We start from the raw sequence: 27,846 nt of genomic DNA, 5'->3' as shown, positions 1-27,846 counted from the left end.
AATACACAAAAAATTTCCCTTCTTATTTCTAGGCATGTAGTCTGGAACAACTTTTGTGTTAAATTTGATGCATTTGTAAGCACTCAGTTCACAATTTTCTGTTAAGAATAATTGAGTTTTAGAAATTTGGGGGATTACGAAGAAAAACAGAATGGGGTAAATATAGCTCATATTTGTTGGGCTCTGGTGTGTCCATATAGAACACTTCTTATTTTCTTTAAGTGGTATTAGGGCCAAATTTTTAACATGAAATTACTCATGTAACTAGAATTGAGAAGATTTGGGTTATATAAAAAGAATCCCTTCTTTGTTTTGTGATCCAATTTTAAAATTTAACTTAAAAAATACTTTTCTCCATAAATTAATTGTTTTCCTGGTTCTACTACTAAGGCTGAAACCTATGATTCAATGATTTCCTTAAAATTTGCCTGGGAGGCGCCTGGGTGGCACAGTTGGTTGGGCGACCAGCTGTTGGTTTCAGCTTGAATCATGATCTCAGGGTCTTCAGATTGAGCCCCATGTCAGAACCTATGCTCAGCACAGAGCCCACTTGGGTTTCTCTCTCTCCCTCTCCTTCTGCCTTCTGCGTGGGGATGCCCGTTAGCCAAGGAGCAGCTGGGTGGGGGGATATTCCGCGGGGCTAAAGGTGAGCTGTGTTTTAGGATGTGAAGAGATTGAATTCAGCCAACTCATCTTCAGGGAAGACTTCCTCAGCGACAGCTACTTTGGGGACCACCTGCGTGGTCAGATCGCCACAGAGGAGCTGCATTTTGGAGAAGGGGTCCACCGCAAAGCCTTCCGCAGCAAAGTCATGCGGGGCCTCATGCCCGTCTTCCAGCCCGGCCACGCCTGTGTCCTCAAGGTGCACAACGCCGTTGCCTACGGGACCAGGAACAACGCTGAGCTCATCCAGAGGAACTACAGACTCGCCGCCCAGGTGGGGCCCCCTGCCCTAAAGAGTCACTGGGGGCCTGAGAGGGATGTGGGAGAGCCTGGAATGAAAGTCAGACTCAGAATTGTTGGGAGTGTCTCTCCCTTTGGGGTGCGGTTGTAAGGGAGCCCCTGATCAAGCCCCGAAAGCCGGGAACCCTGGCTAAGTTCTTGGGGGCAATTTCTTGCCCTCATGCCAGCCAGATGGGAGGGATTCAGCCTATGTCTGGAGGGCCCTCGCCTCTTCTGACCTTGGCTGGGGTTACTTCCACTCTGAGGGAGCCCCGTGAGGTCCTTGAAGGTTTGGGACCATTTGGACACAGGATGTTATGGAAAGTGGGGTTCCAAGTTACATGGGATGCCAGGATTCCCACGCATTCCCAAGGCAGCAGCTTCTAGATTGGTTTGGTTTGGTTTATGGAGGGGGGTAGGATATATTCAGAAGGTTCAACATTGTCCTTTTTCCTGCCTTTCTGAGTTTGGGTCAATGTCAGCCTATAAGCTATGATGGGAGATTGAGCCAAGACTCCAGCTAAGTTCCCGCCTCCCTGTGCAATTGAGTCACAAGATCTTGAGGCAAGAAGGGAGCATGGGCTTCCCTCCCTGCCCCTCCTCCCACTTTGGCCCACGTATTTCACTCTTACCACCAGCACTGGCCAAGCTTTCAGGAGCGCTGGGTCTAGCTTTTTCACAAACAAGGTGCCCTCCTAAAACTGTTACCTGTAAAATGAATAAGTTAGATTTTTTAAAAGATTGTATTTATTTGTTCATGAGAGACACAGAGAGAGAGAGAAGCAGAGACACAGGCAGAGGGAGAAGCAGGCTCCCCATAGGAAGTCCGATGAGGGACTCAATCCCGGGACTCCAGGATCATGCCCTGGGTAGAAGAAAAGCACTAAATCGCAGAGCCACCAAGGGATCCCCAATAAGTTAGAATTTGATGACTGTCCTGGGTGCTGTCAAGCACTAGCCATCTGCGATTGTCTCAGATGTACTGATGGCATGTGACGCTTGGTGCCCATGAAGGCAGCCCCTCTTCTGAGTATAGCATTTTGCCAGTTGTATTCCTTTCACCTCCAAATCAACCCTTCTTTTTTCTATTCTTCCACTGCATATTCTTACCATTTCTAGTGCCATCTGGTCCAGCCAGAAAACCTCCCAACATCCAGACTCCCTCTTGGAAAGGCCCTGCAGAGGGGGAAGCAGAGTCCATTTTGCTTTCCATAAGTCTTGTCGAGATGTTCACTATCCAAGGCTCTCATTACACCCTTGAAGAAGGACTTTAGATGGGAGAGCTCACAGCCCCGCAGGTCCCGAGCTTTACCTGGCATCCTGCCATGGGGCCAGTCCCTTTGCCCAGGGTAAGTTTCAGCCATGCAGTTCTAGAACTTTTATAGTTCAGCACATCGGGCCCCAGAAACCTCTTGAGCTTTACCTGGATAGTTTCTTCAGGTCTCAGAGCTCCTCTGCAGGTAGATACCTCTAGGATGCAATAATTGTTGCTTCTGTACCTCCAACCAGGGGAATCCATTGGCTTGACCCACATCAGGAAATCTGAGTAGCCTTCCCGGCAACTCTGAATTTCTTCTAATCACTTGTTTTTCCCATGTGTGTGGGTGATGTAGGAATGCTATGTCCAAAATACTGCCAGACACTATGCCAAGATCTATGCTGCGGAAGCACAGCCTCTGGAAGGCTTTGGAGAAGTGCCAGAGTAAGTGTGTTTATCCTCTCTTGTTTCATCACCCCTGGTTTGTTGTGGACCTAGAGCACCTGGAGAGATGAGAGGATAAGAAAGACCAATAGGACAAGGATTTCACCTGAGCTTTCTGGCTGGGAGTTATGAGAACACACACACACGGCTCCTATCCTGTTCCTCACTAGGTTGCCAGAAGCTTACAGAGAGATACCTGATAAATATACTTTTTAAAAAAGATTTTATTTATTTATTTATTTATTTATTTATTTATTTATTTATTATCTTACTTGAGAGACAGAGAGTGAGGGAGAGAGCATGAGCAGAGTGTGAGGGGCAGAGAGAGAAGGAGAAGCAGACTCCCCACTGAGTAGGGAGCCTAATATGGGACTTGATACCAGGACCCTGGGATCATAACCTGAGTCAAAAGCAGACACTTAACCAACTGAGTCACCCAGGAGTCCTTAATAAATATTCTTTAAATCAATGTATGGATGGACGGATGGAAAGAGGGATGGAAGGATGGGGAGATGGACGGATGGATGAATTCAATAAATATATCGTATTAAATAGAAAAGAATTGGATAGAAAATGAATTGGATAAATATATCGTGTTAAATAGAAGAGAAGGAGTGTCTACTTCGTGGATATTACATTATCCCAACAATAAGCAAGTACAAGAGAATACAAGAATATCACAAAACAATCACCCTATGATGAAAATAAAATACGATGCTGTGTCTAAGAAGAGTGACTTGGGTAGCAGCAGTATAGGGACATGGTACCCACTTCCTGGAACCCCACAGAGACAAATAACACGGATTATTTTTATCTACTCATTGACTAAATATGTACTAACCCAAGCAGTTGTTTGGGTGTCTGCAGCTTGTGGTTGCTGGTCTGCTTATCTGGTTGAGATCGTATGTGTGTGTTCAAGTGGAAAAAGAAAGAGGTATGCCAGGGCACACTGGAAGTTTCAAGCAAAACAGTCATTTGTGTACCAGTAGAAACTGGGAGAGGAAAGAAGGAAGGCGTTATTGCTTCCATGGACCCTGTCAGCTCACAAAGGGGGAAAAGTTCTCTCCCTGGGGTGGTGTGTTGGGCAGATCATATAGGAAGTCTAATGCTTTCTGCTCTATGCCAAGAATTGCCTAGCAGACTTACTTAGTACACAGACATTTCTTGGCAAGTTCTAGAACAATTTACATAATGCAAAGAAAATACAATTGCCTTTCCGGTAAACCCACTAAGACGGCAATGTGGGGTGAGTTACAGTTTGTTATAGGAACTTGCACGTTCTCTTTCTTCTCCAGCCTCCTTTCTCAGTCTCTGCCCCCTTCAGTTCTTCTCAAGGAAGAAGAGGGTCAACCGGGTGAGCCGTCCACATGGGCAGAATGGCAGCACCCTCAGGTGGGGCACACCCAAGTTTTGCACAACAATTTGGGGGCTTTCTAAAGAGAACAACACAAAATTATGACTATAAAGATTGGTGCAGGGACTTGGAAAGGGCCTGTGCATGTGAGGCACACAGGGGCTAATTAGCATCATCGGCACCGCCGCAAATATACCAGTGGCCTCAAGATAGATTAGGACATTTTGATGTGTAAACACCTTTCCCTTCCTTACGGTGGAAGAATTTGTGAGCGCATGAATAACATATGGAAGGATAGGGGTCCTCACAAAGGCACCTGCTCCTGAGTCCGTGTTCATTGAACCAAAATCAGAGGACTCTACACCAGGAAACACACATGCACACGCACACGCACACACACACGCACACTGCCTTCTCAAGGCTTCTACACTTGAAACCATGTTAGAAAAGAGGAACGCAAGCAAGATTTTAGAGGAGATGGCACAGTGAGCGTGAGCGTGTATGTGTTGGGGTGGGGAGGATTCAGATGCTTCTCAGCCTCTAGATGCTTCCGTGTGCAAGGACCACCAAGACACTTCCACCTGGGGGTGGAGGGAAGGAAGAGGCCCATGGGAGAGGAGGTCCGGAGGCTGGATGCACTGAGACCAGGCCGAAAGGTGTTGCTACAGCCCAGGGACGGGGCAGTGGTAGTGGAACTTGGTCACTGGCCATGGGGAGTTGGGACATTCAGTAGGTCGGTGTAGTTAACAAAACTGATATAGGGCATAAGAAGGGAGAGGAGGAAGGATATAAATCCAAGGCTTTTAGCTCAGGAAACTAGTGAGATGACGCTGCCACTGGAGCAGGGAGGGGGCCCGGGCAGGTGTGCAGCAAGGTGCGGAGTTAGCTCCGCGTATGCCCAGTCCGAGGTGGGCGGGCGCCGTGGCCCATCGGACTCCCGCAGACATTTGTTCACCTGAGGCTGGAGCTGAAAGGGAAGGGAAGCAGTGAGCTGGTTTGCTGGACACGAGTGTGAAGGTGGCCATCGCAGCGGCGGAAAGGGTGGAGTCCTCTAGTAGAATGTAGAACAAGAAGAGAGGCCCAGGGGTGGAGCCCCGAGAAACACAAGCACACGGGGGTCAGGGTATGTGGCGAGTACGTGTCCCGGGCCACGGGCCTCAGAGGCCAGCGCAGTGGAACGGCAGGCAGGAGAGGGCAGGGTCCCAGGGTCAAGGGGAGAGGGTCATTCCAGAGGGGGGAAAAAGGGTCAATGCTCAGGAGGTGCAGAAAGACCCCAGGCAATCATTAAGAGCCATCAGATCGAGTGACCTTAGAGAGTGGGATTTTTTTAAAGGATTTATTTATTTATTTTTAGAGAGACAGAGACAGAGAACATGAGCGGGAGGGGCAGAGGGAGAGGGACAGAGAGTCTCAAGCAGACTCCATACTGAGCCCAGAGCCCAAAGTGGGTCTCAATCCCATGACCCTGAGATCATGACCTGAGCCCAAACCAAGAGTCAGACGCTTAACTGACCTCACCACCCAAGCGTCCCAGCAAGCGGGATTTTTGCAAACTAAAGGGTAAAGGATCAAAGAGGAAATTGGAATCGGGACCAAATCAAGGCATGGTTGCTCCTGCTGTGAGCAGTTGGTGAGGCGGATTCCTGCACAGCCCCTCACAGGCTCCGATGCAGTTTATTCCTTGCTCAGTGATGAATGGGAATGGCCAGTTGCGAGTTTGCATCCTTGCTCAATGCCAGGGTGAGTGCATTTAGGGAGTGGGAGGGGTGGGCAGAGCGTCCCTGGGCTGGACCTCCGGGGGCAGAGTCAGGGGAGCTTCTGCCCAGGCAGGGTGAGGTCAAGAGAGGGCCTGATGTGGGACTCAGATGGGCTTGTGAGTGTGTGCGAGTGAGCGGGGTCCACTAGGTGATGGGGTAGCCAAGTGGAGGGGATCCAGGTGTTCGCATGTCCCTCCCCCTTGCCTCCCGCTCCTCCAGCTTATTTCTACTCAATCTTTGCAACTCGAGTCACGCCACACGGCATCTGGAGAGCCGCTCCCTTCCTCATTAGCTAGGAGCTGGGAGCAGGGTGCTCCTTCCTTCCCAGCGGTCGCCCTTGCAAAGCAGGGACTGTCTTTTTCATGCTTGCTTTCCTGGCGAGTTTTTGAGATTCTGACCTAAGGTGCTCAGTAGACATTTATTGAATGAAAAGAATGAGAGGGTGAGTTGCCAGTCACTGAGATGGGGCAGAGGTAGGAGTTTGGGGCACATGAGTGGTTCCATTTTGGCTGTGTTAAATTTGAGACGCTGGGCCACCCGGGTGGCTCTGTTGGCTGAGCATCTGCATTTGACTTGGGTCGTGATCCCAGGGTCCTGGGATTGGGTCCCACCTGGGGCTCCCTGCTCCTGCTTCTCCCTCTTTCTCTACCTCTCTCTCTCTTTTTCTCTGTCTCTCATAAATCAATCAATATTAAAAAAAAAATAAATTTGAGATGCCTGTTAGACATCAATCAAAGAGAGTAGGAGGCTAGAAATGTGAGTCAGGACCTCAGGGGAGAGGTCTGGGCTGGAGACATAACTATGGAACTCACCGACATGCAGACTGTATTTGATGCAAGGAGGTCACTAGCCAGTGTGGGCAGAGAGAGAAGAGCCATCCCAGGGCATGCCAGAGTCTAACGGTTGGGGGGAAATGAGGATCCAGCAAAGGAGACAGGAAAAGAAGTAGCTGGTGGAGCAGGAAGGAAACCAAGAGGAAGTTTCTGGAAGCAGTAAGAAGGTGCTTCAAGAGATCAGCGGTGTCCAGGTCCACTGAGAACAAGTAAGATCAGGGCTGAGAAGAGACCGGTAGACCCAGCCCCACGTGCTGCTGGAGACCTTGGCTGAAGCTGCATTAGAGGGAAAGCCTCCTTGGGTGGGTTCCAGAGAGAATGGGAGGGGACGGTTGTAGACAGTGAGACTACAACGATCTGAGCTTTGAGGTAAAACTGAGTCCGCAGTGGACTGGGCTGTGGGGTCAACCTGCTGTGTAGAGCTGTTTGGGCATGTTGCTGTGCCCTGGCAGTGCTTCTGTGGAGGCAAAAGGTGGGAGCACCTACTTGGGGCAATAGCCATGAGCATTACAGGGGTTGGCCAGACCCAGGACACCAGTGGGACAAGGGGTGCAGGTGGGAGCAAGGAGGCTTCATCCATCGTGGGGTAGGGAGGCAGGGAGAGGGAGGCTATGGGGCGCCGACCCCAGGAGGTTGAACTCTGTGCCAGTGGCAGCTCTTAGAGGCTCTCCTCTGTTTCAGGCTTCACAATAAAACAGGAAGCAGAGTCATCCACTGAGAGTGGGGTTGGGGAGGAGGTGCAGGCAGTGTGAGGAGGGAGGAGCAGGGGTGAAATAATCATCCGGGGGCGGGGGACGAATGGATTGTGCTGAAAACTGCATGTGGGATGCGATCCCTTGTCCACTGGAGACACCATCACTGTTGTGCAGTGTGTTGCCTGGTCTTCCTGCCTCTGCCCCTGCACAGCCCTTTCCTCACAGAGTGACAGACTCCTCCATAACACAGGTGTGTGATGTGGCACTCCTCTGTCCAAAACCCTCCAGTGGCTTTCTATCCAAATTGGTACAAAGGGCAGAGTTTCCAAATGGCCTTCCAGACCCCACAAGGTCTGGCTTCCCGTTGCCTCCCTGTCCTCACACACCCGCTCTCACCTCCCCTTAGCTAACTCTACTCCAGCCACACTGGCCCCTCCCTGTTCCTGGAGCACACCAAGGATGCTCCTGCCCCAGTGCCTTTTCCCTTTGTTGGTCCTTTTACTCAGAGCCATAGATACCCTCATGGGTCCCTATCTCCCTTCTACAGGTCCTGCTCAGACGTTCTTTCTTAGCAAGGCCTTCTCTGACCGCCCTCAGTAAAATAGCAGCCCCTCCCTGCCCCCTGTGCTATGTAGCACCTTTCCACTGCTTTATTTTTTCACATAGCACATTGCACTCTACATTTGCTTATTTATTGCCTGCTTCCCTCATTTTAATGTGAGATCCTTGAGAGCAGAGCCTCTGTTTTCTTCACTGTTTTCTGGAATAGCATCTGGAAGACTATCTGACATAGCAACTACTGAAAGACTATTTGCTGACTGAATGGAAGGAAGGAAGGAAGGAAGGAAGGAAGGACATATGATGGGTGGATGAATGGCCAATGGGTCACAGGGATATGACTGTAATGAAAACATTCATTTCTACATGGGCAATCAAACTCCATCCCAAGGAGGAGTTTCTGACCAACTCTAGGCCCAAATGAAAGACAGAAATATATCTTTTCACCTATGAACAATTGTTGTGGTCGAGGTCAGCCTGCGTCTAATGGAATCCGGGGATTTGTTCTGCAGCTCCCTGCTACCCCAAGTGAAGAAAGAATGCCCCTGGTCTCTATTTCCAGGTGAGAATGTGATGTGTGCCCATGCTGTCTTCCCTTCCAGGATAATTCCTATTTTTCTAATCCACCGACCTGAGAACAACATCCCTTATGCAACAGTGGAGGAGGAGCTGATTGGAGAATTTGTGAAGTATTCCATCAGGGATGGGAAGGAAATAAACTTCTTGAGAAGAGAATCGGAGGCCGGTCAGAAGTGTTGTACCTTCCAGCACTGGGTGTACCAGAAGACAAGTGGCTGCCTCCTGGTCACGGACATGCAGGGTGAGGAGAGCAGCCTGACCTGGGATCCAGGGATGCTGTGGGCCTGCAATGTTCCTAGGGATGTGGATGGGAGGAGAGGGAGAGATCTGTGGGATGCCCTTAAGCATCTTTATCAGCAGAAAGTGTTACCGATGTCTCATCAGAAACAAGGTCTGACAGAGGAGCCTGAAATGACCAGCCAGACAGAGTAATAAAGTACACTTTAATGACTCGCGCCAAGAATGCCTGCCTCTTACCGTAGGTAACTGAAGATCGGCTTTATTATATATCCTCAACAGGTGCAATTCAGAAGTATCTAGAGAAATCTGGCTATACCAAAAGATAAATGAAGATCTAATAATTTGTCACAGGTGAAAGGGTCTTTCACAGTTGGATTTCAAGCTTCCCTGGCTAGTTTACAGCATTTTCAATTTATATACAAATTGATGGAAATGCATTTCTCATATGAAGTGGGGATTTAATCATCAGGTTGCCCATAGAGACTGCCCTGAGACGAGGTGCAGTTTGTGGTTCCCTAAGACTATCTTCTGATTCATTAATTTACTGGAAGGACTCACAAAACTCAGAAAATCCTTTACACTCATGGTTATGGTTTATTATAGTGAAAGGATACAGACTCAAATTAGCAAAAGGAAGAGGCTCATGGGGCAGAGCCAGGGGGAGTTCAGGTGGGAACTTCCAGTTGTCCTGTCACAGTGGAGTCACGCAGACAGCACCTACTTCTCCCAGCAATGATGCGTGGCAGCATGCGTGAAGAACTGCCTTCTACAGAAGCTCACCCAAATCTTGGTGTCCAGAGTTTTTATTGGGGGTCTGTCACTTAGGCATAACTAGCCATAAGATGGTCCTTCGCCTCTAGCCTCTCCAGAGGTCAAGCTGGTACCCCACACCCAAGGCCCCAGGCAGATAAAGACACTCTTTATGGGCAGGTCATTCCAGGGCTTAGAAGGTTACCTCTCAGGAGTTAGGCAAGGATTGACTCTATTTGATTAATCCTTTCCTGCCCACAAGTGTTCAGGTACAAATATTGGAGAGGGGATCCCAGGAAACACTGGTAGGTGAGTGAACTGTGACAGGCAGTGGGAAGGCAGGCAATAGGGTACCTATAATGTGGGTTACTGGAGCTCCTGCCTGCTGGGGAAACTCTGGGAGCCTGTGCAGAGCACACTTCTCAGAATCATCCCACCCAAGGAGCGAGGGAGCAGGGGTATTGATGCACCAACTGCCTTCAGCTACCAGTGGGAGGCTATTCCTGGTGGGGGTGTTAGTTCTCCTGCACTTGCCACCTGCACACAGGTGAGCCAAGCTGAGCAAAGCAGTCTCCTGCGATCAGAGAAAGTTCTCAGGCAAGAAATGTTGGTAGCACAGTGAGGTGGAGCCTGTGTGCACGGAAGCGGTTAGGGTGAGGGCAGTGGGCGGGGCACCAGTAGTTTCTACCACAAGGGTTTTCCTTTTCCTCTTCCTTTCCAAATAATCATACTGTGAAGAAAAATCTGAACTATAACTGTACGCCTGCTGTGTGTCAGACCTTGGCACATATGAGGATCTCCAGCTCTGTCTCTGGCCTGGTGGTGAAGGGCTAGCCTGCCTCCGGGTTCTGTTCCCACGGCTTCCTAGCTGTTAGCCTTGGGCAAATTACTTCCCTCTCCATGCCTCAGAACTTTACACGTGGGGTTCTCGTGAGGGTTGCACAGGTTGGGAAAGCATTTAGCACAGATCTGCCACATTATAAGTGCTCCCCAATTCTTTTAACTTTTTATTTTGAAATACCCATAGACACAAGGAGTTGCAAAAGTGTTTGGAGAGACCCCCCCCCCCTTTTCATATGTATTCATTTTTTCCCCTGTAATTCTTGTTTGGTCTTCACGATGACCCTACAAGGAAGCCATTAGGATCCATTTTACAGATGAGAAAACAGAGGCTCAGGGACAGAGCTTTAATGGCCTTCTGTCACTCAGCTGATAGGCAGAGGGGTCTAAGACTCTACCCTGTGGTTTCCAACTCCCAAACCCAAGCTCTTTCCACCAAACCACAAATTTACCAATTTGCAAGAGATTTCCAAGTGTCTCCTGAAGCTAAAGCTTCCAGTGAGGACCTTCCTGAGGGTGCGGTGTTACAGTCTTGCCGAAGGGGACATCTGCATATTGAAGGCAGCCGTATCTGCTCACTTTCCAAAGAGAAGCCACTGCCACACGCACGCACGCGCACATGGACACACACACAAGGTCTTAACACACAGCCATCTATTCTAATTAGACTCCGGCTGTGTAAATCTGGATTCCCCCCTCCATCTATTCTTCTTCAGAGTTAATTTTGCAATAAGTATAGTTCTTCGATAGAAAAGCAACACCCCGGAGCTTCGTGCACAGCTAGTTTCGCTTCCAGGCACTTGTAAACAAGCCTAGTGGAGTGTTACATCTCTCCGTAAATGCTGTGTGCTGCTTAATATCTTGGCACGGTGTACCATGCTAGGGAAAATCTCTTCATTGTCATCATCGATGTGTAGAAGATGGCACATTCTTCTCTAAAGAACCTCTACATTTTATAATTTTATGGAGACACTAGAATTAGGATGAAAAAATCAAGCCAACCCAGACTCAACTGTTACCTTCTCAGACTCTTGAAAGCCATCCCCTCTCTCGTTATATCTGCTTGTTGATGGGATTGTGGTAGGTTCTGCAAGCCTAGGGGTGAAAGCCTCTCCTGTGATTTGGCCCTGAGATCTGCCCACTGCTGAGGCCACTAGGGTTGTAAGAAGCTGTCACGCGAAAGACCCAAGAACTCAAGCTCTGGAGAGCAAGTTCCAGAGGCTGCTGCGTCCTTCCTTCCTTCCTTTTATGGGAAACGACTCATAGATGACTGTTATCCCCAACTCCACTTCAATGCAGCACACTGGAATTCAAATTATTATCCTATAGAGACTTGGTTGAACTGCTGGCAAACTACTAAACCGAGACAGAGAAATTTCCTTTTCAAAATTGCATCCTATTTTTCTGAACCGTAAGTGATAGCTGATGATTGTGAGAGGCAGGAAAAGCAATTCCCAGGGTCAAAAACCTTTTGCCAAATGACTTTTTAAAGCTGAACTAAAAATGCAGCTCAGAGCTGTGGTTTTTAAATACAAGTTTCCACAAAAAAACAAGATGTCCAAAGAGGGCTTTTACAATTTGGGGCCTTTTTTTTTTTTTTTAAGCACAGTCCTTGTAATAAAGGCTCCGTGAAGCCTTCTGCATATGTTCTAGTTGTTAGCAGCTTTGCAAGAATAAGATGAATTAGTTGCCCACTGTGAACGAGGCTTTTAAAACACTCACTGGCTCACCCAAAGTGCCGGGTCTGATTTAGCTCACAGGTGCACTGCAGAAAAGCAGGGCTCGTTGCTTGTCTGACTAACCAGCCTGAATAGCAACATGGCCTGGATTTTTGCTGTGCTCCAGGCAGATGCTGCTGAATCAGAGCATTAACCCGTTAGGGTTCCTTTCCCCGGCCTCCGAAAACAGTGCTCGGAAGAGCAGAGACCCTCAGATGGAGCTAGGTTGCCATCACATCTAACCTCAGTTAGCTTTGGAGAGGATGCTGGTTCCTTCATCCACAGCCTAGACTGGTTTCTGTGCTGTGACCCCCTCCATGAGCGGGGCATCTGCTGGCCATGGGGAGCACAGCAACCCAGGCCTGGGTAGGACAAGAGTTAGGAGCTGGAGAGGAGGAGGCAAGCCTGACAGGCCAGCAGGGTAGCATGGGGGGAGCATGTGGATCCCATGCTCTGCCACAGAAGGCCTGTCACTGGATTGCACGAGTGAGCCTGAGGCAAAGGAGGCTGCCTGAGTTGGAGCCGGTACCCATAGCCACCACCCTGGAGAGACAGGAGCTGAACTGGGCCGTGGTCTGGCAAGGAGAGTCTGGAAAGGCCAGAGGCCATCCACACTCAGGGCATCGGAAAGGTCTGTCTTCCTCCAAATCTGGAAGAGGCTGAGGATGCACAGGGAGATGGGGATAGGCTGGGAGCATGGCTCTCTTCTACCGCCCCAGGGACTGGCAACTCTTGCCCTTCCCCGCCCTGCAAGACAGAAGGATCTCCCCTTTTCTGTGTATCCCTGGGTTCTTCAGTCACTCTCCCAACCTGCTCCTGCCGGAGAAGCAGAAGCGAAAAGACTTCCATGTGCTTGGGATTCGTTCCGGGGCACTACGGCTCTTTGCTGAACCAGAGCTCGGAGCTCGGGTGGCTGTTTGGTTGTTCGCTCTTGGTGGCCACCCGCCACGGTGGCTTAATGGGTAGAGGTCAAGATGGGTGTCAAAGGGTTAGACCATGGGGGCCATGTGTCAGCATCTTCAGGCCAGTGGTTAAAAGTCGACAGTAACTCGGGAGTGTTTCCCTTGGGCCGAAAGCCAACCCAGGAAATCTTCCATCCTCAACTGGGAAACCATCTCTAGGGAGATGGGAAATCGTGTATCTGGAGTGTGGCTTTGAACTGAACAAATGCCATGTCGAACTTTCTTGCTGCTGACCTGTCCCACCCCAGCCCCTGGCCAGGCCCGCGCCCACACCACCGGCCTTGGTGTAAGGACTTCCACACTCAGTGATGAAGTGGAGTAGACCGAAGCCCCAGTCGGAGCATTTCTAGGGAGAGAGCTGGTGGGACGAGCAACAAACCTGAGTGGTTCGTAGAGCTAGTGGCCTTCCTCCTCCAGCAGAGAGGGCGGCCAGACAGACAGAGGACATCGTTTCTGAGCTACAAAGGGCTGGGGGCATCTGGGGCATCAGGCTCCACCGCTGGTGCCCATAAGACACAACTCCCCTAGACCTCCGTCAGAGGCCGGCCGGCCCCCATTATCACCCCACCGAGCTGTCTGAAAGGCTGTGGGTGCCCATAGAGAGAGGCCTCTGCTGATGGAAGCAGGGAGGGAAGTGTGCTGATGTAGGAAAGGGAGCAAGGTGGGGCTGGCACTACCCCTTCCCCGAGAATAGATGGCCAGAGCCTCCCCAGGAGCTTTCCCGGTAACACAAATCCCATCTCTGCTCTCTCTTCCTATAGGCGTAGGAATGAAGTTAACGGACGTTGGCATAGCAACACTGGCTAAAGGGTGAGTAGGAAAAACCTCCAGCACAGATCGTTCCATCCTGAGCTTCCAAACACCTGCTGTGAAGCTGATGTGGGGGGGGGGAGGGAGTAGATTTCTTGTCCTAACCACGGATGACAAATGTTCTTGGGACGAATTCAATTCACTTCTCTCACTTACATAAAATATTTATGGACTTCGTTCCCCCAGGGAAACACATTTGTTTCCTAACTTTGAAACAAACAAGGACTCTGGAAACAGATTTCAAGATTAATCACTAACAGGAGGGCCGTGGAGGGTGGGGGGCAATGCCAGCATCATTGGAATTTCTTTTAATTATGAACATTCCATTTTTCTGCCTTTCATATCTTCACTATTAGAAGCTTCTAATTTTTTTTTTTTTTTTTTGGCATTTGAGTGTCCTGAATTCAATTTGCACATTTTCAATGTCCCCCCCACCAAAACATCCCACCTTATCCCAAAAAGTCCTTCAGGCGGTTCCCACATTTCCCTGGAGGTGGTTCAAGGAGCAAACGGCTAGGGAGGAGCTGGGATGAGCTCCCTTGGGGGTTGTGATGGCTGTTTTCCCAGGTTGGTGTCGGGTATTGCTTTGTGCCAGGTGGGCGCTGCCTGGGCGGCCCCGTAACATCTTACTGACTTATCTCTTGAACCACTGTGGCTTCTCTCTGCTTTGCTGGAACCACCACTGAGGAGAAAGCAGGCAATCTGTGGTTCTTGGTGAGCATGAAGTTCTGCGTTGGAGCTGCCACTGCTTTTGCCCACTGCTGTTCCCATGTACTAAGACGGTCTGTTATGAGGACGAAGCGAGGGAGAGATGAGTTTTAGAAGGGATGGATGGCTTCTGTTTTGCTATTGTTCAGGTGTAGGGAGGCCAATGCTTTTCTGGATCGAAGAGGAGACAATAGCCACTGAGAAGGGTTTGTTGCTCATGGTTCCCAAGAGGGCCAGGCCGTGGGGCCCACGTAGGGAAACACCACGTAGGTCATTGTGGGGGCAGAGGAGTGTGGGGAAATGCGAGCAACAACTTTTATTTGGTTTTCAAGGGAAGGAATGGGTGAGGCAGGGAAAGACAGCTTGGAATTGGCTAGTTTGGAAAATGGCAGCAGGCTCTGAGGTGCAGCGGCTGCCCTTGTGGTCTGGCCCTGGTGCATCAGGGCAGGTGTGAGAGCCCAGGAGAGGAGGTGGTGGGAACTGGCTTTGGACTGGTTAGTGTGCGTATGAAGGCCAGTCATTTGCCATCTCCAGGACCTGGCTAGCCCGGGGAAGGGCGCTCTCTCCAGGGTGAGCAAGACCCCAGATGTCAAAGCATCAGAAATACAAAAACAAAAGGCGGGATGGATACAGCTTTCTGTCCTATGACTGCTGAGGACTTACCCGTGGGAGCTTTCTGGTGGTTTCAGACCACGGGCATCAGAGCTCTGCTTCCAACAGGTATACCCATTCCCACGTTAGCAAAGCAGCGTGAGAGAAACGCAGGGGGATATGAAAGAAGTAGAAAAGGGGCTTTGTGACCTCCAGATCGTTGACTGTGATTCAGAGTTCTCACGGACTCCGCAGCGCTTCTGGTTTGGGTTTCGAAGTAAGATGCAGCTTGGATAGTTTCCTTCTCAAAAGCGGCTCAGAATAATGCAGTTTTGTGTTGGGATTCTCTCCGCGCTCCATCGGCGGTGCTGATGGGAGCCCCCTAAGTCAGATGAGCCCAGAAGTTTGGCTGTGGCCTTGGGCTTGTAAAGAGAGCACGTCAGGAGGGGCACGATGCGGTGGGGAGAACGGGCTGTAGAGGGAGACTTGGGTTCAAACCTTGCTTGTGCCCTTCACTTCTTCCTCTTCTTTTTTTAAAAATTTATTTATTTATTCATGAGAGGGACACACAGAGAGGCAGAGACACAGGCAGAGAGAGAAGCAGGCTCCCCACAGGGAACCTGATGCGGGACTTGATCCCAGGACCCTGGGGTCACACCCTGGGCCAAAGGCAGACGCTCAACCACTGAGCCACTCCTTGTGCCTTTACTTCGGACTCTCCCAGGGGCAGCCTGGCCTCTTGTGTTACAGGCATTAGTGTGGCCCGTGGGGTGGGTGAGGGTGCATCCCAGTGTGTGCAGGATGGTGCCATTTCATGCCTGCTGTCCTGGCCTCCATCTAGTTAATCATTTGTCCTGCACAATGTTCTCCACTTAGGAAATAAATTATATGGTGCTGCTCTTTATGAAGGGATTTCTCTGAACCTCAGAAACATTTCCCCAGTAAAGCAGATTCCCATGTTCTCCATGGTTCACAGCAAATTCAGCATCAAGCCTACCTGCTTTGAATGCTGGGTTCTCATCTTACCAGCTATGGGGTCATGTGACTTCAAAAAACTTTTTTAAATAATTTTATTTATTTATTTGAGAGTGAGAGAGAGTGGAGCGAGCATGTGAGCAGAGGGAGGAGCAGAGGAGGTGGGAGAGAGCCAAGCCGACTCCCTGTGCAGCACAGAGCCCAACACGGGGCTCCATCCCACAGCCTGAGATCATGACCTGAGCAGGTGCCAAAAAGTGGAAGCCTAATGACTGGGCCACCCAGGCGCCCCTGGTCACATGGCTTTATGTTCTGGAAGCCACTTATCCACAGAATGGGGACACAGAAGGCTGTCTTGAGGATCCCTCCCCCCCCCCCCGTTAATCTGCCTCCAGGCCCTGAAGCTCAGTATGCACGCGATAATAAATATCGGTTTCCTTTCCTCCTCTTGCCTCAGCCTGACACCAGACTGGGCAAAATTCATACCATTCTTCAGAACAACTTTCTACCAAAACAAAACAGAAACCTGCCCAAGAAGTTTCAAAAACTAAGACAAATGTAAGAGCATGATTATTTAAGATATCTTTAAAGAGCATCTTAACAGTTTCCGGGAACTCATTGCACATTTTTTCTCCTAATTTCAAAAGAAATCCAATCCCTCGGTTTTGTTCTCAGCTTTAATGTAACTTGTCTGGCCTGGGACAGCTGCCCAAGACCCATTAGAAGAGCAGATGGCTGGAGCCCAGTGCAAAATGTTGTCTATAAAGTGTTACTTACGGCTTTTCCTCCCCAGCAGTGGTCAGGGAGGAGGAGATGGGGAGAGAAGGGAGTTCTGAAGCATCTGAAAGTTTTGGAAAGGATATTAGATCATCTTGTCCATTGTTTTATTTATGTATTTATTTATTTATTTATTTATTTATTTATGTCCATTGTTTTTAAAAAGCTTTTCCTTAAACTTCTCCCAAGTCACAATTTTTCCCCCAAAGAAGCATTTCTTAGAAGCTCAGTTTAAAAAGGTGCTAGAAGGGAGAACCCTGGATTGGAAAGTAAGGAGTGGTTGAGAGAGCTCTTTGGAGGCCCCTGGGAACCCCTCTGCTCTGGATTGAGAACCAACAACCATGTGCAGCCTTCTTTCCAAGTGAGGAGCAAGAGGTGCCGAGAAATGGCCATGCCGCCTGCAGGCAGGCGCTGTGTGAAGGAAGGGACCCCTGAACCAAGGGAAGACCCTCCATGTCCGGAGCTGAGAATCAGCTGAAGAGACTCTCCAGTGAAAGCCAGAGCTGCCACATGGAGCTCAAAAGGGGAGAGCCTGAGAAAGGGTTCTGGTTCAAAGGCAGCTCAAAGACTGGGCTGAGAGAGTCCAGGTGGGGAGGATCATAGGCGGGGGAGAGAAGGCTGGGGAGCACTGTAGATGCCAGAGGGCTTCAGGAGAGCAGGAGAGAGGATTGATGGCCAAGCATCCATTACACACTGTCTCTTAACTCTTAGCAAGCACCCCAGGGGGGCTTAGTTCATCTGCTGGAGAGGGAAGAGCCTGGGGAAGGGGCACCATCCTAAAAAGCAATGTTCCATGTAGGCAGCATTACACACGGTCTTTTAACCACATTAGAAAGAACACAAGGCATGGATGATGGGAGAAGCACTGGAGGCCAATCTGACTTACTTTACTACTACTACTAAACAGGGCTCCTGGCTGGCTCAGTGTGAAAGGCATGTGACTCTTGATCTTGGGGTTGTGAGTTCAAGACCCACCTTGGGCATAGAGATTACTGAAAAAAACCCAAACATTTTTTAAAAATAATAAACACTGCATTGTATTGTTTAAACCAGCAAGAAAAAGATCTCCCAGATTTAGGGCCCACCTTTTCCGGTCAGCAGTGGTCAGGATCTTTTGCAGGAAGAGAAGCTATTGTGTCATGGAAAGAAAATATTCCCCTTTTGTCTCAATCTGCTCCATATAACTGGCTGCTGACATTCCAGTAAGTGCAACCTGTCTCGTCCTCTTGTTTAGTGGAGGCAGAGAGTATGTTACTATGTTGAGGGCAGTTATTTACAATCTCATGAAATAAAATAGGGGCTGTCAGGACTTACTTGTTTTGATGCAACTTTGCCTGCAAGTGCCCGTGGAACTTTCTCCAGAATAGACCACATACTGGGTCACAAATCAGGCCTCAAATGGATACCTAAAGATTGGGATTGTCCCCTGCATATTTTCAGACCACAATGCTTTTGAAACTAGAACTAAATCACAAGAAGAAATCTGAAAAGAAACTCAAATGTAAATGATCCTTAAAGCAGAAGTATGTCATATTTCTCCTGGGAGCCAGAGATAGGAATAGGTCTGGAAACATCACCTGTACCTCGGTACCCATAATCTTTCAGCAGTGGTGAGTGCAAAAACTTCAAGTCACGAAGCATGGCAAATAGCACTGTTACAACTTCTAGCAACCCATTTTCTAGGCAGACCCAAGATACTGACGGGACAGCTGAATATTTTTCCAATTTGAAATTGCTTGGCCATTTAGAGTTCTTTGAAGGGGGAAAAAGGAGAAATGCCTACTTCTATAACTGGAGATTTAGAAATTTAATGTCACCAAACCAAAACCAGTGTAAACCCATGCATGCAGGGGAGCAGAGGGGCAGGTGTCGCAGTAGGTCCTGCAAACACAGGCCCCTCCCCAGCTAGCAGTGAGTTTCTGGGGAGATGGCGTGATTGTGATTAGCCACCAGAGGGCACCAGAGTCAATACGTTTTCCCTTTATAGTCTCAACAAAAAACCAAAAAAAAAAAAAAACCAAACAACCACCCCCCCCCCCCCCCCCAAACACACACATGTTATGTTGCTGGATTAAAGTAAAATAAAGAAGAGCCCTGAGCAGATTTCTTCAGAGTCCGTAAGCACTGGACCAAAGCAGGTGTCATACGAATAGTCCCAAAGGACAGTCCTCAGGGTGGCCAGTGGCCAGCATCACGTTTCTACGCTCAAAAGAAAGAAGAAGCCGTGAGGTGCATGGCGAAGTCCAAGGTCCCTGACACGGAAACCAAATCCAGGAGACCCTGGACAGAATGCCAAAGGGCCTGCTCCACGCAGAAGGGCAAACGTGAGGCTATAGCGACCCAAATGTCAAGGCAGGAGCCTGGTAAGGACAAGCGCCCCGAGAAAGAGGCTCTGCTGGTGTGTGTCCAGCTCGCGTCCTACCAGCCATGAAAAAGAGGAGAGATTGAAATAGACTCTCACATGCAGGCAAGCCGAGCTCCAGAAGACGGGCTGCCCTCGCTGCCAAGATCAGCCCACCCTGGGGCCTGTGTGCCCACGGGCAGTCACGAGCCGGAGACCCCGCTGTGCCCCAAGAGAGGCCAAGGCTTGTGGAGACAAAGGAAGGATTTGTATTCAAGATACACAGTCCTACAACAGGCTTGGGTGCACATGTGTGTGCGTGTGCTCTGTGTGCGTGTGTGTGTGTGTGTGTGTGCATGGTGACTCCGGGTGGACTCGTTAATGCATGAATCCACCAGGAGGGGAGGAAACAAAGGGACCTGGGCACAGAATTTCCTGACATCCTGTAAGTGCTTCTCGCAGCAGAACCCACACTTTCTAGCCGACTTGCCACCGCAGGCTTCGGAGGCCCCTCTCTGAGGCCTAAGGGACCAGAGGAAGACACTTTACCCCCTAAACTGTCGGCTTTCTCCCACTGGCCCCACTGGCATCTGCCCTGGAAGGCAGCCTGCATCCCATTTTAATCTGATCGAGCCATTACGCGGAGAGCGGGCTGGCCAGGGGCCGCTGTGCTTGGCCACTCTTGGCCACCGAGGAGGTCTGGAGGCCCATGAAGGGAGCATTTACCTTTTTCACAATTTTGGCAAGGCCGGCTGGCGCCACCAGCACCGTTCTCTGGCGTGTGGTCAGAGTCCCCTGGGCCCATGCGTCAGCAAGGACATACCCCCTCCACCGAGTGGGAAAAGCACGGCAGTCTCCTGGGCTGTGCCCAAAAGGTTTGCAAAGGACACTTTGTCCAAGTGACTACAGTTGGAGCCGTGTTCTCCCCATTGCTCGGCGCTACCCCCGGCCCAGCCGCCCCTGGGACCCAAGGGACCCGCAGCCAGGCTCCTTGTCATTTGTCGTCCAGCTTCAGAGATGAAAGAACATCTGGAGAGATTGCTGGGTTCTAGACGGGCCCCTGCAGGACAGCCTGGGAGGCAGGAGGAGGGAAATGCACGATGAGGGGGATGGGGCACCCAGAGCACAGGCGGGATGAGGGCCAGAACCATCCAGAAAGAAGGTATCCGCGCCTTGAGGAAGGTCCAAGCAAAGTGCAGTGGAGCCAGGTTAGAGGGATGGAAGAGGGGACGCGCCACAGAGATGCCACAGACTCGACAGGTGCGTCATTAGAAGACAAGAAAACGTCTAGAAGAAGCTGTAAGGTAGCTCCTCCCTCTGCAGCTAAAATTCAGGAGTGGGGCAGCCTTGGGAATCACACGGCTGGGCTCTGGCTCTCGGACTGCCTGTTTTAGGGCTGTCTTGTCTCCAGGGTCCCCTCCTCGGCCCTCTGTGTCCTGACTTCAGTGTATGTTCCAGATATTACGGAGAGGACTGCGTGCTTCTGGCGTATGTGGGGATGGGCCACATGGTCTCCAGAGCGGGGACCGTCGTAGATGCTTGGTGCTCCCTCTAGAATGGCCTTGCCAGCAGAACCAGAGAACCGGACTCGTGGGCTGCTTTTGCCCTCCTCTTTTTATGATTCTGCTTTTTTTTTGTTTTGTTTTTTTGTTTTTTTTTCCAGCCTGGGCGGATGTCAGGGAAGAAGGTGCCAGGGCTGGTTTCCATGGAGGCTCCTGGGCTACTGCTCAGGCTGGGGCCTGAGGGAGGAGCCGGGGGTGGCGGGGACACAGCTGGACAGAGGGTGGGCTGCGGCCAAGGGAAGTTCCTGGGACATGGAGCCCTCGAGCAGCTGGGTGACTGTGATCCGTCTTACCGGGGGTGGTGTGGGAGAGGGACAGCATGGTCTGGGGTGAGGTGGTGGCAGCTGGACCAGGGTCCCAGGGCCCTTGCAGGGGTCGGCAGGGAGGACAGCTCTCCAAAGGGAGGAGGATCAGCTCGCAGACAGCCTCAGAGTACAACTCGTCCAGAAAAGGCAGATTTGATTACCTCGCGTCATCCCCACCCCAAGAGCTCGGTGACTCTCACAGAGGCATCTTTCAGAGGGATTGCGTGAAAACCAGATTCCTGTTGCCAAATAACCTTGGGGAACCCTGGGTGGGAGAAGTGCAGGAGCTTTCTTTAGGGTGGGCCTTCATTAGGTGTTTAAAGAGCCGGTGGGTGATTCCAAGGCCCAAGGGGGAGGGAGGGAGATCGTAGAGCGTTGATCGCGGTTCTTAAAACCACAGGATGATTTTTCGTTCAAAGCGTCTTGTGGGAGTCTTGCTCCTTGGAACATATTTTGGGAAATGCTGACCCACAGGGACAATCACATAGCGCGGCTCCTGAAGCCTCCCGCAAATGTCCTCTGGCCTCATCCCTCCTCAGAACGTCCTCTGAACCTTTGCCCGTGCCGGTCCCTCTGCCCCAGGAACCCTAAGCCATCTGTCCTGTGAGTCCTCCTCAGGACCCACCACGTGCTGGGAAAAGCCCCATCTCTCAGGATCCTCATTAGCTATTTATCACAGCAAAATGCAATTATTTGTGAATGTGTCTGTCTTCCCTACAAGACGGGCAGCTTCCCGAAAAGGGCCGCGTGCCTTATTGATCCTTTGGGGTCCCCCTGGCATGTCTGCCCTCTAGCTGTGCCCAGTGAATGAACAAAGGAAGAAATGGAGGGTATTGATGGAACTGCAGGAATTACCAGGTGGTTTAAGTGGGGGGCTTCCCCGGCCCCTCCTTTAGTACATGTAGCCATGAATCTGTTCTATCTGTTCATAAATCCAGCCCTGGCTTTATTGTACACACTCCCCCCAAAACTAGAGGTTTATTCCAATTCCTCACCCCCAACCTCAACCTGAATTCTGTGTCCCTATAAATTAAAAGTCTCTTCAGAAGGGATATCAAACTGACATTTCTGTTATAAATAGCCTCTGGCTTGCTTCTAAAAGGATTACCCGAAGTATGGGGATCCCCTACTGCTTTTTCTTGCCCTATGAAGTTTTCTTTAACGGGTCCCTTGTGAAGCCAGACAGAAACCTTAATTTGCTCACCACAGCCAGATCTGGAAGTTCCTGCTGCTTGGCTCTACCCGCTTCCCCTCCCAGGTGTGTTTGGAAGCAACACACGGCACAGGGAAGCCGTGATGAGCCGAGAGAGGAGCCGGCCGTGCCATCAGCTGGCGATTTCTGTATGAGTCTGATTATGAGGATGAGAGAAAAAGAGGAATCGTTTTTAGCAAGAAATCAGCCTAGGAAGGCTGCCAGCACATAGTGAGTGCTGAATAAATCTGTGCTGAGTCGGGGCAGGATTGTGAAATAGAGCGCTTCCTAGCTCCTCCAGAAACAGGCTTCAGGATGCTGTGCGACATAAATTTCATGAACAAATGATATGCCTGTGTTCTGATTTAAATATAAAAGTGTCTCCAAGGTCGGTAGGGATGACTTGAGGTCATCACACTTTAGTTCATCTCCTGGCTCCTCCAGGTGGGATGCCTGGACCAGTGGCCTCAGCATCCCCCCCCCCCCCCCCCCCCGCCCCAGAGCTCCATGGAGATGCAGGCTCTCAGACCCCACTCGGGACCTACTGAGCCCAAACCAGTGTTTGAACAAGATCCCTGGGTAATTTGTATGCACCACTCTCATCTGAGGGGAAAGATATTCAAGAAAAGATCCCATTGGCTGATGTCCAGTGGAATGAATTTATGGTTCTACTTCTGGAACAAACTGGTAGCTTGAAACAACAGAGATATATTCTCTCACATTCTGGAAGGCCAGAAACCCAAGGTTCAGGTAGGTGTCAGCAGAGTAGTTTCCTTCTGGAGAACCAGAAGGAGAGAGAATGTGCCCCCTGCCTCTCTCCAGGCTTCCCAAGGTGGCGTCAATCCTTGTCATTCCCAGCCTGTCATCATGTGATCTTTCTCCCTGTGTATCGGTATCTTTTCTCCCCTTCTTGCACAGACACCAGTAATATTGGGTTAAGGACCTACTCTACTCCAGCTTCACCTCATTTTAATTACATCTATAAGACATCGACACTATTTCCAAATAAGGATATGTTCTGAGGTTCCAGGAAGGATATGCCTCTTGGAAGGGACACTGTTCGACCTAGTACATCCGTCTAACAAACACAACAGAGATGAGTGCAGTGGGGATAATGCTGGAGAGATGTCAGGCTCCTTGAGATTTACCGTCTACTCCTGATGGTGGCAGATGGCACAATGGCATGCCAGGTGGACCACAGGCAGTGTGTTGCCCATTGCTTGATGTTCCAGGAGAGCTTTGTGTCCTTGGAAACACTCTGGGCTAATTGATCGAGAAATACAAAGGATGTTGCCCTCTTCTCCTTTAAGGCATCAGCTATGGCTGTGAGTCTGAGAAAATAAGAAATCATGACAGAAACCCAGCATCCCTGACTGAGACCAAAACCAAACTGAGAAAGGAGAAGGATATTTTTTTAAAGATTTCATTTATTTATTTTGAGAGAGAACATACACAAGAGGAGAGGGGGAGAGAGAGAATCTGAAGCGGATTCTGTACTGAGCGGGGAGGGTGGCCCAACGTGGGGCTGGAGCTCATGACCATGAGATCCCAACCTGAGCCTAAACCAAAAGTCGGACACTAAACCAACTGAGCCACCCAGGTGCCCCAGAGAAAGATTTTTAATTCTGTAGATGCTAGGTAGCCAGAAAAGTTCTACAGGTAAGGGACAGAAGTTCGTTATTATGTGACATGCTAAGCTGAGAGTCCAAAATTAGACCCAGAGAGAAAGAGAAGTTCAGAAATGTGATCTGGGGACCCTCTGGGCCAAGGTGAAGCAGCTCTGAGGATGGAGCTGGTTCCATTTGTTTCCTTGACCTTTGCTGAGAAGCCTCCCCTGGACAGGTCTATCGGGACTCAGGTAGTGTCCTGGGAGAGATCACAGTCTGTGCAGAGATGTGAGGCATTCCCTGAATTCTGAGAAGCGGATGTAGTTTCCTAAAGATGCAGGGAAGAGGTTGGAGATATTTCTTCTCTTGATGAAGACAGGGTTAGGGAAGGCTTCACAGAAATGCCCTCGAGCTGGGGGCTGAGAGAGGGGCTCTCAGGCCAAGCAAAGCAGCCATCCGTCTAGGGCCTCAGCAGGCCCACGGCCATCGATAGTAAAAATCAGCCCAATCTGAGTCCCTGCTGCCCTACTCTGGCTTTCCATGAGGACTCTAAAGAAGGAGGGATGTAGAGGAAAAGAAGGGACCAGATTTCTGGAAAGAGGCCTGGGCTCTCAGAGGCAAGTCAAGAGGGCAGACCCTGCTGGGCTGCGCAGAAGTCCTGCTCCTTTGTCCACACTCAGCCTATTCCATTCCAGAGCTTAGGTACCACTATATCAGGGCTCACTTGTTACCTGGCATCGCACACTCGGCCACCAGGCAGGGCTTACAAAGTGACTCTCAAATTTTCTGGGAGGCCCCAGTGTGAATTAGTGATTTTCCTCTGCAGAGACTGGATGTTGTCTGAATGTTTAGAAGCCTCCAGGCAGCCTGAGACATGTGACCAGGACGTGTTTCCAGGGCCTTTAGACAGGGAGGCTGCCCCTGCCTGTGACCTTCCTAGTTTGCTTGAGGAGCGAGGCCTCCCTCCAGCAGAAGGATGGGGTTGGGCTTTCCATCAGGTCTGACAAACACAGGCCCAGGGGGCCTTGCATCCTGGCTGCATCCTGCTGGGAAGCACTCGGGGACCAGAGAGATGCAGTGGGGCTGACATTTCAGCCTTTCTCTGGTGTCCTACAGAAGATAGAGATGTAAAGATGACGCGGCTGGCAGTGGGATTTTTTCTACGCTGCTGGATTCAACTCCTGTCTAGAGCTGACTTTTTCTTCAATGAGGGAGCTTGGCTTTTAGAAACCGAGTCATTTTTCACAAGCAAATGGCCCGTGGGCTCCCAGGGGTAGAGCGTTCCCTTGCAGGGAAGAGGAGGAGGGAGCAGGCGGGGATTTGTAACAAACTTGTCGAGATAGAGCGGCTGCCTGATGCTCTGGCCCCAGAGATGAAAGGAAACTTTAACTCCCTTAACAGCTCCCCTAGCAGCTTTAACTCCTTTAACTCCCCTAACAGAGCTGATTTCATAGGGAAAAGCACACAGTCCCGGTCCCAGTTCATTCCAGGTTCGTTCATCTTTGTGGTTTCTACCAGCAAATGGAAGAGGCCGGACTTCTCCTTGGTCCTATTAATCAGACGTGGCCAGAGCTCTCTCCCACCCAGCAGGGCCAGTTTCATGGGCTTGCTAACTGTGTGGTGCAATGGGACCTGCGCTCCAAAGGGCCCTGGGCTTCATTGAATGCATGCTCCACTGTTGTTGTCTCAAAAGTCTTCATAATTTTTGAACAAGGAACCCTTGGTTTCATTTTGTACAGGACCCTACAAATTGTGCCGGCCCCATTCTGTGTGCCGGGCTCACCCCCACTCCCCCATTTATACCTCCCTCATTCTCCCTCACCCTTCAATCTTGGCTTCAACATCCCTTCCACAGGATGGAATGTTACAATATTGATCATTTAATAACTTGGCCAATGTTCATTGAGTCTGTACTGCATGTCATGCACTGAGCTAGGTGGTCTATGTGGATTTTCTCATTTCATCCTCACAACAACCCATCAAACAGCTTTCTTGATGGGTGCGGAGATTGAGGGCCTTGTCCCCTCAAGGAGGACACTAACTTCTATGATCGGGATGAGAAAAAAACAGTCATTTAGAGTTTGAGTATTCAGTGTCCCCACCCAAAGGAGCAACCCCTCAGACTACTCCGAGGCAGGTCAGCATGGCCCCTTCTAGAGCTCACCAGTGACAAAGACCCAGATTCTTCTCCTGCTGGGGAGCAGAGGGGGTGGTGACACAGGACCGAGATCTTCTCTAGAAGAAGACTCAGAGGGCTGCATCCTCACTCGGCTCTTGTACTAACTTGCTTTGTTTTCTGGGCTGCTGCCAGAGTCTCTGGGCCTACATTCCTCTAACTATGAATTGAAAGGTCTAACCTAAATAATTTCTTTCAGCCCCAGAGAGTTGTAGAATCTTTTATTCAGAACTTCTGGGTGGGATGGGATCGCTCTCAGACCATTGAGAGATCTAATTTTTTATTAAGATGGTCCAGCACTAGTCCCCATGATTAAACATAAAAGGGCAATGATATTTTGTTTTATTGGAACCATAAGCATCTAGAACACTTGTGTAATCACAGGCCGTTGGTCCGTCCTGTGCATGCCAGTGGGTCTTTGCCTTTGCTTAGTCCCACAGGGTTTGTTTTTCCTGTCAATAGCTGTGGCAAACATTGGGCCGTTCCTGCCTAGAGTGGGAATCAATATATTTTCCATGTACCATTAGTGTCCCCGTTAAAACTGGTGAAGTGTCCTGTTTTTTAAAAAAGTATGTGTCCTTCTACCCAAACTCACAGGTACAAAGGATTTAAAGGCAACTGTTCTATGACCTTCATCGATCAGTTTAAAGCACTACACCAGTGTAACAAGTATTGTAAAATGCTGGGGCTGAAATCCCTTCAAAACAACAGCCAGAAACAGAAGAAGCCGAGTGTCAGCAAAAGCAAAACTCAGCCAAACTCCACAACCACAAAGAAGTTGGCGTCCGGGACCCCAGCAGAGAAGAGAAGCTCACATCCCCTGTGAACCAAGGGCCGCCGGCTAGCAGCACAGTCTTGTGGGCGGAAATCTGGAAACACCCAAGAAGAGGACACTAGCCTGCCCAGCGGTGTGACAATCCGACAATCTGATTTCCAGCTGCTTCCAAACCCATCACCTGCTGTCTTCCCTGAAATGACTTGGGGGGCAGGACTCGTGACCAGACGTCTGGAGGGACGGAGTCGGCTGTCACTCCTGAAAGACAGTCCATCTTTGTGCCCAGCTTTACCGACTTCGCGTTGTCTATGTGTGTGTTTTTGCACGTGGCTGTGTTGTCCAGGACTCAGTGCTGAGCAGGGTCTGTCCAGGGACCAGGCCCTCCCCACCCCCCGTCCCTAACCTGGGCACTCCCAGCCGCATCCAGCTGCTGTATCAACAGAAAACATGAATTCCTCCGCTGGGTCAGGTCGTCACGCTAGTGCTGAGTGTGCCCCTTGCTGCCACAGGCGGCCTCTAAGACATAAGGTCATTTCCTTCATTATCACACATGTGGCTACAGTTCTTTGTTTAATTAAATTCACATTTAAACAAATGGGTGAGATGCGTAGATTGGCACAGACGCTTGCTCTTTGGCATCCGTGCCCCAGGTCACGTTCCTCCAGGATCAGAAACTTGGAAATACCCTCCTCGTCCTCCGTTTACTGGAGCAGGACATAGGTGCATCCGTGTTTCCTCCCCGCTCCTGTATCACGGCTTCGCTCTGCGGAGCCAGGCCTGAGCCCACCGGGTGGCACCAGGGGATGGTGCACAGCCTGGGGGGCGCGCCCCAGCTCACGGGGACCCCATGTCCCACAGGGTCTCCTTCCCTGCCAGTGGGGATCCCACCTGGCTGTAGGGCAGAAGGGCCTACCAGTTGACACCAGGCAAGAAGAAATGACAGAAAGACAGCTCAGGGATGGGATTGTGCACCCCAAGCTGAGAATGTCTGCCTCCCGCACCCCGATTGGTTGCACAGGTTGTCGAATTAACAGATTATTTTTGAGAGCAGTTTTGGGTTTACAGAAAAACAAGTGGCAAGTAGAGGGTCCCCGTAG

General features: G+C 50.2%; 1 protein-coding gene and 1 long non-coding RNA gene across 3 annotated transcripts in view; one reads left to right on the top strand and one right to left on the bottom strand.

The window, feature by feature from the left end:
• The window catches only part of ALPK2 (alpha kinase 2), a 119,304-nt gene extending 91,960 nt beyond the window's left edge, over positions 1-27,344 (top strand). For both annotated transcript variants that reach the window (XM_025997676.2, XM_072757974.1), the window contains 5 exons: positions 663-937; positions 2,556-2,644; positions 8,444-8,661; positions 13,692-13,740; positions 26,572-27,344. In XM_025997676.2, coding sequence (XP_025853461.2) covers positions 663-937; positions 2,556-2,644; positions 8,444-8,661; positions 13,692-13,740; positions 26,572-26,800 — 860 coding nt within the window. In that variant the 3' untranslated portion in view covers positions 26,801-27,344. The remainder of the gene's footprint in view (positions 1-662; positions 938-2,555; positions 2,645-8,443; positions 8,662-13,691; positions 13,741-26,571) is intronic.
• Positions 768-2,499, bottom strand: LOC140598999 (uncharacterized). Its single transcript, XR_012001564.1, has 4 exons — positions 2,366-2,499; positions 2,053-2,118; positions 1,575-1,650; positions 768-879 (listed from the first exon to the last, which is right to left on the bottom strand). It is a non-coding gene; the product is annotated as an uncharacterized lncRNA (long non-coding RNA).
• Positions 27,345-27,846: the final 502 nt, after the last annotated feature.

The sequence above is a fragment of the Vulpes vulpes genome, chromosome 5 (genome assembly GCF_048418805.1).
Source record: "Vulpes vulpes isolate BD-2025 chromosome 5, VulVul3, whole genome shotgun sequence".
Taxonomy (NCBI): domain Eukaryota; kingdom Metazoa; phylum Chordata; class Mammalia; order Carnivora; family Canidae; genus Vulpes; species Vulpes vulpes.
Note: the sequence above shows the minus strand (reverse complement) of the source record. Positions and strands in the feature narration are given on the sequence as shown.